Here is a 14,687-nt window from a genome sequence, read left to right as displayed (position 1 = left end):
GAGACTAAATCTTCTTCATATTCGTTACTTATTTTGACATATTTTTCTTGGTTAGACGCAGTGTGTGCTATGAGGACGAGACTTTGATTTGTGGTTTGTAGTCATATTTATGATCTATGAACATTTATAATGCTTGATTTTGTTGTGTCAACATGTGAGCTGGACAATATGAGTTATGAATTCACAATAGAATGAGTTATATAACTTATTCTTATACTTGAGTTACAAGTCATGTCTTACAAAGCCTAACCAATTTATGTTAGTTCAATCTTATCTCTAAGGCCCAATCCCTTCAACCCACCAAATGAGCCCGACTCGTTTGGTGGGTTGAAAGAAATTAGACCTTAGGGATCAAATTGAATTGACATAGAGCTCGTTTGAATGTGTTTTTAAAATGACTGAAAGCGCTTTTGATGAAATTATTTTTGGAACCAATTCTTAGTAAAAATACAAATAAATTCTGAAAAAGCACTTAAAGTGTTTCCTTAAAGAAGCACAGAACTTGTACTTCTTCCAGAAAGCACTTTTAAGTGCTTTTGGAATCAAAAAAATATTTTCTCTAAAATCGCTTTCAGTCATTTTAAAAGTACATCCAAATAAGTCCATAGACTTGTAAGATATGACTTGTAACTCTGGTATAAAGATATGTTAAGTAACCCACTCTATTATGATCTCATAACCAATCATGTCTAATACTGTCCATTTAACAATTTAATACAACAAACAACGAATTTATTTTGCTTGATCAAAACTTATCTTATCTAGCCACCAAACGATGTGTAATCTTTGGTAGCCAAAGAAAATTATATGAAGTCTCGTATGATATCACACTTCTTATTGGAGTTGTTGATGATCTAGCCGATACGAGGAGGAAGAAGATGAATGATAAGATTCCAATCAAATATTTAATATGAAGATATTATAGAAAGTATAAATGGTAAGTTTAACTAATAACATTATTTTTTTCTTTTTTCATAAGAAACAATTTTTTTTAAAGAGTTCTATAAGAAATAATTAAAGGGTATAAACTAATTATAATTGGTGTTTTACACATCACATGATTATGGAAGGGATTACGATTACTTTGAGTTAGAGGGTGAGCAAAATTGAAGAAATTTTTTATTCAGATCTATTTATCCTTTTTTTACATTTTTTTTAACAAACAATATTATCTATACTAAGGGGAGGCGGTAAGCTTAGTCTCACAATGAGTTAGCAATAATATGGTTCAAATTCGTCTTTAACGAGAATCAAACTAAGACCTGTTAGGTACAAGTGAAAAAAAATACCACTAGACCGTAGTATTAAGTGGTCATTCTACACTAAACTTATTATTTTTTATGTTGAAATTTTGAATGTGCCCAACAATGTCTTTCTACCCAAAATGAAAAAGAACAAAAATTAAAAATAGATTTTTGTACTTCGAAACTCCGGCCATCCCATCTCTCCAAACCCCAACCCCCCCCCCCCCCCCCCAACCACCAAGTCCCCTATACCACCCACAATGAAAACCCCAAAGATCCCAGCCATTACTATCTCTCTCGATCTTTTTTTAGCCACAAAATATCTCCTTCTTCCATGCAATCCTTCTAACATGTTTGAATTTCGCTGAAACTATCGACCAACTAATCTAACTGTGTTGCACTATTAAGTGCATGATATATGTGTAGAATCACAACTTTAATATTATCGTAAAAAATTTCAAAAAAATATTATGATAAATTTCTTACGGGTCTTTTTAATGGTAGATTGTTAGGAAATAATATTCTCTTAATTTCCAAAACGTGGGTGGTAGAGGAAGTAAACGGGGGTAATAAGAGTAGGAGGCAGATTTTCTACCCTCTCACTTTCCATACCCTCCTGTTTTGTGTGGTCACCGTTAAGTTACGTAAACATTTTATATTATTTTTTTATAGAAATAATAAGACAAAAAAAATAGTAATATAACATGTTGACGTGACTTAACCGTGACCACACAAACAAAAGACACAGAAAATGGGAGGCCAGAGAATCTGCCTCCATAAGAGTAAAATTCAGTACCTCACGTGGCATACCGGGTTAACACGTGATTTACAGGATACACGGGAACATTCCTCCCTCGCTCCAGTCTCTCGGTCCTCACTCTACATCATAGAGGTTACCTGACCAGATCAAAGATGCCATCGTAGCCGTCCATCTCAAAATTTCCCGGCGAAGAAAGTGGAAGAGGAGCCCCAGTGAACAAGTAAGCTCGATCCAACTCCAAAGCCAAATCCTCCGTCGCCTTTTTGGTGTTTTTTTTTCGTTTTGTTTTCTTCGTAACCGAAAAACGCAACTGCAACTTTTTGTTCCAGTCTTCTTCTCTCTGCAGCGTAAGGGCGTTTGATTTGTATTCTGCTTCGAAACGATGGCGTTTTGGTGGGCTCTCTTCGTCCTCGGATTCGCTTACGCCGTTTGTAGGTTCCTCTTGATGCTCATTCCCCCCAATGTGCCTTCTATCGAAGTCGATGCTTCTGATGGTATGCTGCTACCCCTCTCTCTCTCCTCTCTCTCTCTCGAGATTGTATGATTGATTGATTGATTGATTGATTAATTGGGCGTGGTTTGATCAATGGCAGTGTTGGATGATGGGAATCAGACGCAGGAGAACAGTTTCATATACGTGAGTTTCTCTAAGCTTTTTGGCTTCCTTGATTGTAATTGTTACTACAATTTGTAATCTTTATAAGCATTTCTCTCCAGTTCATTATTGTAGTTAGTTTCTTCGCATTTATTGCTTAATCTGATCTAATTATAGTTTTGGAAGTAATTAAATGGCTTATAATTGCATTCAAATCTGTTTCACTTTGCACTTGTTCTTGTCGTCTGAGTTGTAGTCAATGTGATTGTGTCAAGCACTCAATTGGGTACCTCTTATTGGGGTTTTACGGTGCAGGTACCTCCGAGGGGAAGGACACCACAAGCAGAGACCAAGGTTCAGTGCTATGAGCCTGCAACCATGAAATACTTGGGATATTTCCCTGCACTGACACCCATTGAGGTGAGACATGTTATGCATGCTTGGATTTGGGGATTGGTGAATTGAATGCACAGGGAGTTCCAATATTGTACTCCTCTTTCCTGAATTCTAAGCGGGGTAGATTATTGTTCTGTTCGGTATTAAGTGATGAACTTGAGTTTGTGCCTGCATACGTAGTGCCTGATTTTGAATTCACAAACAAAGTTCAAATGATAAAATCGGTGGAGATAAAAATATTACAACTGTTGGGATATTCCGCTTTGTAAATGTCAGGTCAAGGAGCGTGTAGCTCAAGCAAGAAAGGCACAAAAAGTATGGGCAAAGAGTAGCTTCAAGCAAAGACGCCAGTTTCTCCGGATTCTTCTCAAGTATATTATTGAACACCAAGAGCTTATATGTGAGTAAGTACTCTATTCAAACCTCTCTCTCATCTGAAGTGTTATGTAGACAAATTTATGAAATAATGAGAACATATAAATATGTGATGCACAATCTGTCCGTATGAAATTATAAATAGGTGATACTCTATTTACATGGGTTTCTCATTTAGTGTCTTTTTATTGTGGTAGACTATTAATCGAGATTAGTTTGTGTACTTACATATATAAAATTTTGTTTAGAATATCTTCACGTGATACGGGAAAGACAATGGTGGATGCCTCTCTAGGGGAGATAATGACAACATGTGAGAAGATCACTTGGCTCCTTTCAGAGGGTGAGCGTTGGCTAAAGCCTGAATACCGGTATTTTTCTTCTGCTTTGTTTACATTTTCTATATCTTATCTGATCTCTGTTAATTTGAGTAACATAACTGTCTGCTGTGGTAAATACCTTGTTGGCCATCTTCAACATGGTTTGTTCAATTGCAGTATCACTGATATATGTTTCGTGATGTTTGCAGACTTGAATGATACCTGTACCACTACCTTCCAGATTTTTATATTTATGTTTAGTTTTTATACTATACTCTTTTTCAGACATGCACCTTCTTCGTATCAATTTTGCCATTTCTATCCAATTTTTTTGTCCTTCTTTTTAACCCATGTAAGGAGTTTTTTTAACGGTTTTTAGGCAACATAGATTCACTTCCACCAATGGACATAAAAATGCACTGTATTGTGATTATTGTTCGTGACAAAATTTTCAGATGTTGCGGAAGGTCAATGCTTCACAAGAGATCCAAAGTGGAATTCCATCCCCTTGGAGTCGTTGGTGCTATTGTGTCATGGAATTATCCTTTTCATAATATTTTTAATCCAATGTTGGCGGCGGTGTTTTCTGGAAACAGCATTGTGATTAAGGTAGTTATTGCTAGAATGTCCACTGTTATTTTAATTAATCACTATCTGCACTTGTCTCTATATCCGTAATACCTTATTCCATTTGACTTGGTGGCTGTCTAAACATCGCATATCTGTGTTAGCTATTATTAGTTGCTGGGGATTTAGGCTATATATCCTTAGAAAGTGGCTCGCGAGAAAAGTAGATAGACATAATTTATCTTCTAATGATTTGCACTGAAGATTATTTGTTAATTTGACAGAGAACCATATGCTTGTAATTGCAGGTTTCAGAACATGCAAGCTGGTCTGGTTGTTTCTACCTCCGAATAATCCAGTCGGCCCTTGCTGCTGTAGGAGCACCTGAAAATTTAGTTGACGTTGTAACAGGGTATTGATTTTCCATTTTTGGTTGGGCAGCGGTTGTTTCTTTCTCTCGTCTTGTTTAACTGTCTCCTTATGATCTAACCTTTTCTTCCTCACTAGGTTTGCTGAAACTGGAGAAGCACTGGTGTCTTCTGTTGACAAGATAATATTTGTTGGATCGCCTGGTGTGGGTAAGATGGTATGATCTTCTTTTGCCTGATTGGATGGATTTCTTGTTCTTGTTTAATTCCTCGAGTGGGCTTCTCACTTCCAACTTTCACTTCTGCTATTTCTGCAGATAATGAAAAGTGCTGCTGAGAATCTTACACCAGTTACACTTGAACTTGGTGGGAAAGATGCATTCATTGTTTGTGAAGATGTAGATGTGGAACATGTATGATTTTTTTCCTACCTTCATGATGTTTATCAGACATGGAAATTTAATATGAAGGATATTTTGGATTATAATTTTTTATATTCCAGAACATCATATTAACCTAACTACTCAATTTAGGTTTCCCAAATTGCCGTGAGAGCTGTTCTTCAGTCAAGTGGACAGAACTGTGCTGGGGCAGAGAGATTTTATGTTCATGAGAAGATTTATTCTTCATTTGTCAGTCAAGTTTCCAAGATTGTAAAATCTGTTTCTGCTGTAAGTATGTCCCTATCAACATGTTTTGTCCCGAAGCTGAATCTTTAGGTTGTCTTACAACTTTTTTTCTTTGTTGTGATTTCAGTGAAGTTTGATTTTACAGTTAGCATTTATATGTACTACATATTCTTTTAGTTACAATGTCAGCCATATGCAGACTTGCCTTCCCAGGTTCATAATCACATAGGCTGGAATGGTCGGGAAAAATTAATGAAAAATTATCCAGCTAGTTCTGTGGAGATAGTTATACAACGTATACTTAAACATGGGTTCAATAAGAGTTGTGCATTTATAAGAACTTAATATTCAAACTCCTCATTCTGTCAGTTTATCTTCTTTTGTAGGGACCACCACTTACTGGAAGATATGATATGGGAGCTATATGTTTGCAAGAGCACTCTGAAAGGCTTCAATACCTTGTAAATGATGCCTTAGACAAAGGAGCAAAGTTTGTTGTTCGGGGAAGTGTTGGCCATATAGGTGAAGGCGCAGTTGATCAGTTTTTCCCACCTACTGTGATTGAAAATGTAAATCACACGATGAAGCTGATGCAAGAGGAGGTATCCAAATTCACGTGTTTTCTAGCATTTTCATATACACCTTTAATATCCAATTAGTTACATGGAGAAATGTTTTCTACAATTTTGCAGGCATTTGGACCAATCATGCCAATAATGAAATTTAGCACTGATGAAGAGGCTGTCAAGCTTGCTAATGATTCAAAATATGGTCTTGGCTGTGCTGTTTTTTCTGGCAGCCAGCGTCGTGCAAAAGAGATAGCTTCCCAAATACACTGTGGAGTTGCTGCAATCAATGATTTTGCATCAACGTACATGTGTCAGGTAAATATTTTATCAGCTGGTAGTTGATATTGTGTCAGTTTTCTTCCTTATTCTTTCGTTTTTGACTGAAGATGGATTTTTTTGTTGTCATTTATCAGAGATCCCCTTAGTTGAAGCATAACAAGTATCCTTGTTGCAGCACAACTCGTTATTATTTTGTTCAACATGATGACATTGTTAATCCAATGAACTAAAGATGTCTCTTACTTTCGTGAATTTGCAGTCCCTACCATTTGGTGGTGTGAAAGACAGTGGATTTGGAAGGTTTGCTGGTGTAGAAGGATTGCGAGCGTGTTGTCTTGTAAAATCAGTTGTCGAGGATAGATGGTGGCCATACATTAAGACCAAGATACCAAAGCCTATTCAGGTAAGATAACAAAACCGAACTGTACACGCACACACACATTGAAACCCCAAATCTGACTGATTTTCCTACTTGGCCAACCACAGTATCCCGTTGCGGAGAATGGCTTTGATTTCCAGGAATCACTTGTTGAAGCACTCTATGGCATGAACATTTGGGAACGCTTGCGAGCATTGGTTAATGTTCTAAAGATCCTTAGGGAGCAAAACTCTCCTGGTAACAATAAGAGAAGAGATGACTGAGCTTGGCACATTAGTGTGGGAACATTTTCATGGGTTAACCGAATTCCGAGATATTTTGGGTTTTGGCTTCCCGTTGGAATCTCTCTTAATCACAGAGCATCAATCTAGTTGCTTCCTCTTTTGTTTTGTTTGGTTCTGATTTGGTAGCAGGACATATACAGAAAAAGAACAATGAGTTTTGATTGTAATGCAGACTTAAAGGGTGTACTCTTGACAAATGAGTATTTTACGCACTCTCCCCATGTTTTCGGGAATGAATAAATTAAATCATCGTCCAAGTCCAAGAACAAAACCGGAGAAGGAAAACTGGGAGTGCGTAAATCATTACCCTTTTTCCAAACAATGATCGGTCTTGGGCTCGGTCACCTGATTTTGTATGTTGTGGTTTGGGATTTGAGGTTCAGTTTGGGGATTGGGTCTTGTGCTTGAGTTTTGGGGTTTGGGTCGTGTATCTTGCCCGGAGCCAGTCCCTACATGCTCTGAGCGATCATCCTCGAACCACGCCAACAAGCTTCTAGTTTTCCAGCAACTCTGCTACCTGCTGGCAATTTTCAAACATATAAGGGTATAGGCTGCATAGCAATGCAATGACCACTTGCATTAACCAGCCCTTGGAGGGGGACAAGGGACTATTGTTTAAAAAAAGTAGCTCAAAGAAGTATAGAGATCATGCAAATGCTTATTGAATATATAGCGCTTGTTGCCACAAGTGCCTCTTCCTGCATTCTTATATGCTATTCTAGCTACCTATTTTATAATTTGTTTTCTCTTTTGTTGTTTTATCAACTTCTTTTTATGATATTAGAACAAATTATCTTACGTGTGAACCTCAGTGATCACACGTGCTAAGACAAATATGGCTTGACTCATATGATATTATGAATGTATTTTAGGGTTTAGGGTTTTGGATTTAGGGACCCTAAACCCTCACACGTGCTAAGACAAATATGGCTTGACTCATATGTTATTTTGAATGTATTTTACATATCACGTGCTAAGACAAATATGGTTTGACTCATATGTTATATTGAATGTATTTTACATATCATATACACATTAGTACACATTAGTGCACATTACAATATTTGAGTTTCTTTTGAGATCATAACCATAAATTAGGTGGAAATTTTTTACTTAATTATGTCTTATCTCTAGACCTGTTATAATTCTAACTCACCGCTCACCCTCCGTCGCTACTTAAGTCAACTCCAAGAGTGAACTAACTTCCCAACTACAAACTTCCACTTGCAATGTCTAATCTATGCAACACAATCTAGGAACACACAATCCACATAAAGATGACATTCACCAACTCACAAATCTTGCCTCCCCATCACAAAACAACGCATTACTGAGTTTCACCGAAATAAGAAAACAAACCCACAACAACCATGCCAAGTGCCAACCTAAGAAACTATATTTAGCCACCAACAACAATGTCTTCTGTCCCAACCATCCCAATATCTTCTTCCCCATCCATCCCAATATATCCCTCATCCATTTCCCACTTTTCTAGATTTAGGTGGGCCGAACGCGGCCCAAACACAGAATCGCAAAAATAGCAATTTGCTTACTACTCCTACGGTAATGCAAATTCACATTTCTCCCCATATTTTTCAATTCCGTTTATAAATAAGCCTCTTTTTTTCCAATCCCATCTCGCCCAAATTCCTGCCCCATCAATCATATCACAGATCCAGAAAAGCTCTCTCTTTTCCTTCATAAACTCTCCGAAGTCTCTGCCTTTCTCTCTCGCTCTCTCTCCCTCCGTCTCTCCCGTCGTAATCCGCCGCTCCGGTCGGCTGGCTTTCAGATGACGATCCTTCGCAAAATAGCATCTGGGTAAGATTCTGAAACGCCTTTATCCCACTGGTTTGTGAAAAATCCAAGAGAGAGAACCGAGGAGAGAGAGAGTGAGTTTATGATAGAGAAGACGACAATGGAGGTTGAGAGGATGAGGCAGCTGTTACTTCTATGGTGTAAAAACTCCTTCGTGGCCCTCGTGGGTGCTAATCACACCGCCGCCAGGTTCTGCGCCCGCTAAATCCCATCATGTTCTTCGCTGTTGTTTTTTTACCTTTGATTCCTTTGTGACAAACGTTGCAAATTCGCAATCTTTCAAACATTTTCGCACCTGGGTACTCCCCAAATCGGCTTTTCGAGCTGTTCTTCAATCCGATCGCTTTCGCTGAGCTTTTCGAGGATTTTCGGTGCCAAAAGAGTTGAAAATTAACAGAGTAAATGGAAATGGCTGGCGGGTTTGCAGCCAAGGATCATAACAAGGTGAAGCACCTTCATGGTGGACGGATGGAATTGGAATCCGAGACTTACTTTGTCATCAATCTTCCAGATTCCAAGGTATTGCGGATTATTTCGCGCTCCGTTTTTCTGGGTTTGGTTATTCTCACACTGCCCTGCATTGGGACAATTCTGAGGGGATTAAATGTTTCCCATTTAGATTCGAATATCGAACCCAAAAATTTCAATTTCCAGCAGTTGGGTCTGCTTTTTCGTGATTTGGCCGGCGAAGGCCTCCGCAGAAAGGGTGATACATCTCTCGTTGTGACTCCTGGCAATGCCGGTGCGATTCAAAAGCTTCACCCTTTTGATCTCAATGGATTTGATTTCGTTGTAGATTCGGATTCGGTGCGAAAGAGCTCGTTCTTGGACGAGTCTATGAATTTCGTTTTCGCATTCAACTTGGCCGATGCTAAATTTGCGGATCGCATTCTGAAGATTGGCGGCATAATTGCCGTTCCAATGGGCAACGATCCTTCAAATGCCTTTAGGCCAAAACCAAATTACAAGATCGTGTATCTCCGCCGATACGCTTCCACTTTCGTGGCAATGAGGAAGATCAGTCTGGCTTATGACTTGCCCGTGACATCCCGGCGGCTTTTCCAATTAGAAACTGAGGAAAAGAAGACGGTGTTAGAGGGTCTAGAAGACGTCCTGCTGGAACCACCGAGGCACATTCTGGCCAAGTCAAATGAGTACTTAAACAAGATCAAGTTCCTCCCTGACTTGTTGGGCGATTCCCTCGACATTTACAACCGCCGAGTGTTTGTCAATGTAGACCTAAACGAGGAAAACCACGGCGTGGTAGAATGGTTCCATAAAAAATATCCCAAAAAGAACCAAGGATTTGAGGTCTACAACCTCGAAGTAGAGCCTGAAGAGGGTACAACCGCCCCTAAAAACGACGTTTCGGATTGGTTGAAAGACAATGTGAGGGAAGAGGACTATGTCGTGATGAAAGCGGAAGCGGAAGTGGTGGTGGAGATGATGAGGAAGAGGACAATCCGTCTGGTGGATGAGTTGTTCTTGGAGTGCAACAATGGATGGTGGGAGAGTGGGAGGAGTGGTGGGAGCAAGAGGGCTTATTGGGAATGCATTGCTTTGTATGGGAGGCTGAGGGATCAGGGAGTTGCTGTGCACCAGTGGTTCATGTGATAAACTTGAAGAAAATTGGATGGTTTTTGTGTCAAGAATTTTGCTGCATCAAAGTTCAAAGACTTCCGAATTGTTTAAGAGAGACTGAGATTTTGGGGTTTGGTTATTTGAGTTATGGTTTAGCTTAAATGGTTTGTATTATGAAGCCTATGAAATTGGCTTTTGTTTCCCAACACTTTGTTTAAAGTGGTTGGTGGAATGGTGTAATATCTATCTATTTACAAAATAATAATGCTAAGAGAAATACTAACAAAACTTTCTCAAAATGGTACTGTCTACGAATACCATGTGAATGCATGTTTTTATGAAAATATTAATACGAAAATTAACGTTAAACTGTGATATGGTAAAAAGTTTACTAATATTAGTAGTCCACTAATGTTGAGGTATAAAGATGACATGGTGGATGCATGAAGAAATTGTTCGCTATTTCTTTGTTTGAATCTATTTGACTTTATGACTTGGACCATTTCTAGGTGTTGATGGAACAGATGGAACTGCAAATTTACATCTTGAAATGAATGATTGAATGAATTTGGTATTCAGAAATATGGACCAGTTTGCAGTTTTCACAAAATGACATGTTATTTATCACCTCTTGCTTTCTTCTTGAACAAATAGAAGACCGATAAATGGAAACTTATATGTGCCTAGAACATAACTCGATGCATCAAGTGTCATAATACAAGTGGATTGACACTTAATAAAAAAAAAACTTCTCACTGTATTGTAACACTTAGTATATCGAATGTATTCCAAGTATTTTGAAAATCTCTCTAATAGATGGAAAGAAATTGTGATGTGAGCCCTTGATTGATGGGGAAACTTCCGTAGGATCGTCTCTCAATCAAGCAGGACCTTTTTTTTTTTTTGGTGAACGGTGGTGACTTTTTGGAAGAGGAAATGGAGTAATGGACCTCTCTATATTTGTAGCCTTTGCCTTCCTCTCTAAGTAAAAAAATTTGATATTAAGAGCAATTCCACCGGAGTGGACTTTGCCCAGGACCCAGCACAAAAACAAGGCCAGCACCTGTCAACCAAGTCCACCCCCTCAATTTGACTGGTACCCAGCCCGAGCTGGGCTCTGGATCAGCCCAAAAGAGACTGAGCAAGAAGCTGGGCTGTTTGCCTGGCGCGTGCGCTTCACGGAGGCGTGGCGCGAGTGCCCGACAGGATTTCAGAGCGCGGGCCCGCGTGCAGGCACACTCAGTTCCCACCCCGAGTTGGCGACGTGGCTCCCTTTGTGCCATTGGATTTCCAACGGTAAAAAAAATTTAAATTTTACTTTTAAAATAGACCGTCGGATCAAAGATCAACGGTCCACCTTTTTTCACAAAAAAGTAAAAAAAAAAAAAAGGCCCAACAGTCAGAAATATGATCGTTGGCCACGCGGCAACTCCCTGTCTCTTGGATTTGAATATTTTTCAAATCCAACGGTCCAGATTAATTAACTATATTAAAATTCATTAAAAATTATTAAAAAAATACAGAAAAATTATTAAAAAATACAGAAAATTTTGAAAAATGTTAAATTTTTTCCTATAAATACCTAACCCTCATCTTCCACCTTTACACCACATTTCAATATTTTCTACACTTTCTATACTATCTACATTTCAATATTTTCTACACTTTAAGAGAAAAAAATGTCTTCGTGGAAGCTCATTGAAGATATTACGTTGTGTGAATGTTGGGTTCACACTACTCATGAAATCAGAAAGTGACATGTGGCTGTAGACATCGAAATTTCGGTAAATAAATGTTGACCGGTAAATCAAAGTGTCAACGCTCATGTATTACATAAATTTTACACGTAACGTGTGACTCAACGAAAATTGAAATGAGTTGGAAAAGTCATCAAATAGGACACGTGTCAACACCTGGCAGAAACGACTTATTTCATCTGGAATATTATATTCAAAATTAGGCCTTGGAAAATTCTATAAATACAAGCCCATTTCATTCATTTGAGAGGACCAATTCATATTACACCTTGAAGCTCTGAAGCTCTGAAACTCCGAAGCTCTCAAGCATCCAGGTTCCCGAAGAATCAAGAAAGTGTTCTTCGTTCTTCGTTCATCGTTCTTCCAAGATCAAGCCTCGACGGCCCTTGGATCAACAATCATCCACCTTCAAGATCAAGCCCCGACGGCTCTTGAAGAAAGCGTTCTTCGTTCTTCGTTCATCGTTCTTCCAAGATCAAGCCCCGGCGGCCCTTGGATCAACAATCATCCACCAATCCAAGATCAAGCCCCAACGGCCCTTGGATCAACGAACGTCGACAAATCCATACATCCAACCGTTCTTCAAGATCCAGCACAAAAGCCCTTGAAGACCTGTTCATCACTGTTCTTCAAGATCAAGCCCAAAAGCCCTTGGAGATCCGTTCATCACTGTTCTTCAAAGATCAAGCCCAAAAGCCCCTTTGAAGATCCGCTCAAAGCCACCTTCAAGATCAAGTCCACGGCCCTTGAAGAACGTTCATCCAAGATCAAGCCCCAACGGCCCTTGGATCAACGAAACATCCACAAATCAACACCTTACGGAGATCGAATCAGAGGATCAAATTTGAGAGAGATTGTAACCCAAAATCATCAAATACATAATATTTGTTTGTGCGCGTTGTTCTTGTCTCTTTCGTTTCAGGAATTTTCCGTGTTCACAAATTGGCACGCCCGGTGGGACAATCTCTGCCTCTCATCTCTTTCTCCGTTCAAGAAATTCAAGCGCACTTCCAAAATTAATGGCATCAAGGAAGGCTCAAACTGTTCCCCCAACCGGCGCAAAGAACAAAAGCGTCCTCGTCGCAACTGGTGTCACTTTGGGCATCACGACTCGAAGCATGGCAAGAGCTACTTCTGCCGCCTCTTTCACCTCTGCATCAACTCTGCCAAGGGAACAAAAACACCCAAGGCACGAGCCTTTGATCACCTTAGCCTCACTAAGGGCACCAAGGGGGGAAAGCCCAAGGAAATACTCCGAATCCATGCTCTCCGATGCCGATTCAAGCGACAGTTTAGCCATGCAAGTCATGACCATTGGAGCAACTTCAATCGATGAGCAGCTGGCTCAAATGAATGAAGCAATCGCAAGGCTAACCCGAACTGTGGAAGAAAAAGACTTGCAGATTGCAGCACTAGTCAACCGACTGGAGGTGCAGGACGGCGATAAACCCGACCCAGATGATGATCCACTAAAGGGAGGAGCTGGTGGAGACGAAGAACCCCCGGTGAAGAAAATCGATGGGAAGCCGGAGCCAGACCAAGCAGCGGCACTCATGGGATCTCTTTCTATCCAGCAGCTGCAGGAGATGATCACCAACACCATCAAGGCACAGTACGAAGGGAGCTCACACACCTCCTTGTTCTACTCGAAGCCCTATTCCAAGAAGATTGATGCCTTAAGGATGCCAAGGGGTTATCAACCACCAAAGTTCATGCAGTTTGATGGAAAAGGAAACCCAAAGCAGCACGTTGCCCACTTCGTTGAAACTTGCAACAACGCAAGAACCGAAGGGGATTACCTCGCCAAGCAGTTTGTGCGCTCGCTGAAAGGAAACGCCTTTGAGTGGTACACAGACCTAGAGCCCGAGTCCATCAACAGCTGGGAGCAATTAGAGCGGGAATTCCTCAACCGCTTCTATAGCACCCGCCGCATTGTGAGCATGCTAGAGCTGACGAGCACGAAGCAATGGAAGGAAGAACCAGTCATAGACTACATCAACCGATGGCGTAATCTAAGCCTCGACTGTAAGGACAGACTCTCCGAGATTTCTTCAATCGAGATGTGCATCCAAGGCATGCAATGGGGTTTGCAATACATCCTTCAAGGCATTAAACCGCGGACCTTCGAGGAATTGGCTACTCGCGCCCATGACATGGAGTTGAGCATCGCCCATCATGGGAAGAAAGAACCGATCCCCGACTACAAGAACGACAAAGTTCTTGGGACAAAGGTGGAAAAGGCCGCATGGAAACCCACCAAGGAAGCGATGACGGTCAACACAGCTCCCGTCAAAATCTCCACAGGAGGCAAGGCGATTCAAACCGAAGCTTTTCGTGATTAAGAGATGCGTAGACGCACTTTGAAGGAGCTGGAGGAGAAAACTTATCCATTCCCCAACTCTGATGTGGTTGCCATGTTAGAAGACTTGCTGGAAAAGAAGGTGATCGACTTGCCTAAGTGCAGACGGCCGGAAGAGATGAATCGTACCGACAACCCAAGATACTGTAAATTCCACCGCTTCATCAGTCATCCGACAGAAAAATGTTTCGTGCTGAAAGATCTCATCATGAAGCTGGCTCAGAAAGGAATCATCGAGCTAGATCTTAACGATGTGGTGAAGTCAAACTATACCACCTTCACTTCTGGCTCTTCCGACTCAAAGTTTTTACCTCAACCGCTGGGGGCATCCTCCAAGACAAGCAAAATTGAAGGATGGACTCAAGTCACTCCTAAGAAATTGCACAAGAAGCATATGTCTCCTCCAC

The 14,687-nt window shown here is 40.2% G+C and overlaps 2 protein-coding genes across 3 annotated transcripts; both read left to right on the top strand.

Moving 5' to 3' along the window:
- Nucleotides 1-2,046: 2,046 nt before the first annotated feature.
- On the top strand, nt 2,047-6,974 carry LOC103403542 (aldehyde dehydrogenase 22A1). Of its 2 annotated transcripts, none has more exons than XM_008342384.4 (15): nt 2,047-2,224; nt 2,334-2,498; nt 2,598-2,641; nt 2,915-3,019; nt 3,272-3,399; nt 3,619-3,741; nt 4,146-4,299; nt 4,566-4,669; nt 4,765-4,843; nt 4,943-5,038; nt 5,159-5,296; nt 5,641-5,856; nt 5,947-6,138; nt 6,362-6,505; nt 6,589-6,974. In XM_008342384.4, the coding sequence occupies exons 2-15, from the start codon at nt 2,387-2,389 to the stop codon at nt 6,742-6,744; spliced, it is 1,791 nt and encodes a 596-aa protein (XP_008340606.1). In that variant the 5' UTR covers nt 2,047-2,224; nt 2,334-2,386; the 3' UTR covers nt 6,745-6,974. The 2 variants fall into 2 exon arrangements, with proteins under 2 accessions (XP_008340606.1, XP_008340607.1); XM_008342385.4 differs by having other exon boundaries at nt 2,048-2,224; nt 2,351-2,498.
- Nucleotides 6,975-8,985: 2,011 nt separating this feature from the next.
- On the top strand, nt 8,986-10,197 carry LOC103403638 (uncharacterized). Its single transcript, XM_008342482.1, has one exon. It carries the CDS (start codon nt 8,986-8,988, stop codon nt 10,195-10,197), a length of 1,212 nt encoding a protein of 403 aa, XP_008340704.1.
- Nucleotides 10,198-14,687: the final 4,490 nt, after the last annotated feature.

Source organism: Malus domestica, chromosome 16 (genome assembly GCF_042453785.1).
Source record: "Malus domestica chromosome 16, GDT2T_hap1".
NCBI classification, from domain to species: domain Eukaryota; kingdom Viridiplantae; phylum Streptophyta; class Magnoliopsida; order Rosales; family Rosaceae; genus Malus; species Malus domestica.
Note: the sequence above shows the minus strand (reverse complement) of the source record. Positions and strands in the feature narration are given on the sequence as shown.